At 20.4% G+C, this 1,026-nt stretch overlaps 1 protein-coding gene across 1 annotated transcript in view; it reads right to left on the reverse strand.

The window, feature by feature from the left end:
• PRSY57_1368200 (hypothetical protein) overlaps positions 1-969 on the reverse strand; it is a gene marked incomplete at both ends in the record, with an annotated part of 1,498 nt that extends 529 nt beyond the window's left edge. The window contains one exon of the mRNA XM_012909601.2: positions 1-969. This exon is cut by the window's left edge and continues 217 nt beyond it. Within this exon, the coding sequence (XP_012765055.2) occupies positions 1-969 (969 nt within the window).
• Between the last annotated feature and the right edge of the window lie 57 nt (positions 970-1,026).

Consider the following 1,026-nt stretch of genomic DNA (forward strand, 5'->3'; position numbering starts at 1 on the left):
ATTTTTTTTTTTTTTTTTTTTTTTTTTCTTATGATTCATATGATGTGTATACAGTTTATTATTACTATTATTGTTGTTATTAAGATGGATAGAAGTAAATTTATTATTCTTTTTAGTATATTTGTTCTTTCTATATTTATTACTCTTTGTTTTATTATCATTAGATGGTTGTATGTTTTTTGTAACATATATATCTTTTATATTTATGTTATATTCTGAATTATTATAGGAATTAACATTATTATGCATAATAGAAGAGTAATGATTTGAATTATTTTTGAATGTATTAGATATTATTTCTTCAGAAGTCTCATTTGATATATTAAAATTTTTGTTATCTTGTATTATTTTATTTTGTGTTTCTATATTTGCATTCAATGGTGTATTTGTGGATTGGTTATTAATTCTTAGGTTTTTGAATATATCTTTAAAATATTGATTAATGTCATTACATAAGACATTTTTAAAATTTTCAATAATTTTATCATTCTGAGATGCTATAATTTTATCATTCTGGGATTCTATAATTTTATCATTCTGAGATGCTATAATTTTATTTTTTATTTTTTTTTCAACATGTTCATTCTCTTCTTGGTTTGTAGAATATATTCTGTGTTTAATATTTTTAGGAGGTAAGTAAATATTTTGGTTATTCTTGTTTTTTAAAAACATATTTTCTGATTTACTTTTTTTTAATATAATATCAATATCATCTAATGATTCATTTTCTGATTCTTCCACGTTTTCGTAATTCAATTTTTCTATTTGTTCTACATCTGAACTAATGTCACAATTTTTTTTGGTTTCATAAATTATATTGTTTACAGCCTTTTCTAGAAGATAATTGAAATTTTTTTTTTTGTGTGTATCTTTTAAAAATAGGTTTAAGTCATCATCATCCGATAAATAATTATACTTTGATGTATGATGGTAATATTTGCTTTTACAAGAAAAAGAGGGACATTTCATTTTTTTCATAAATTAGGTAATGTCGCAGGGGTACATACTAAAATATTAAATAAATAA

This window comes from Plasmodium reichenowi, chromosome 13 (genome assembly GCF_001601855.1).
Source record: "Plasmodium reichenowi strain SY57 chromosome 13, whole genome shotgun sequence".
NCBI classification, from domain to species: Eukaryota; Apicomplexa; class Aconoidasida; order Haemosporida; family Plasmodiidae; genus Plasmodium; species Plasmodium reichenowi.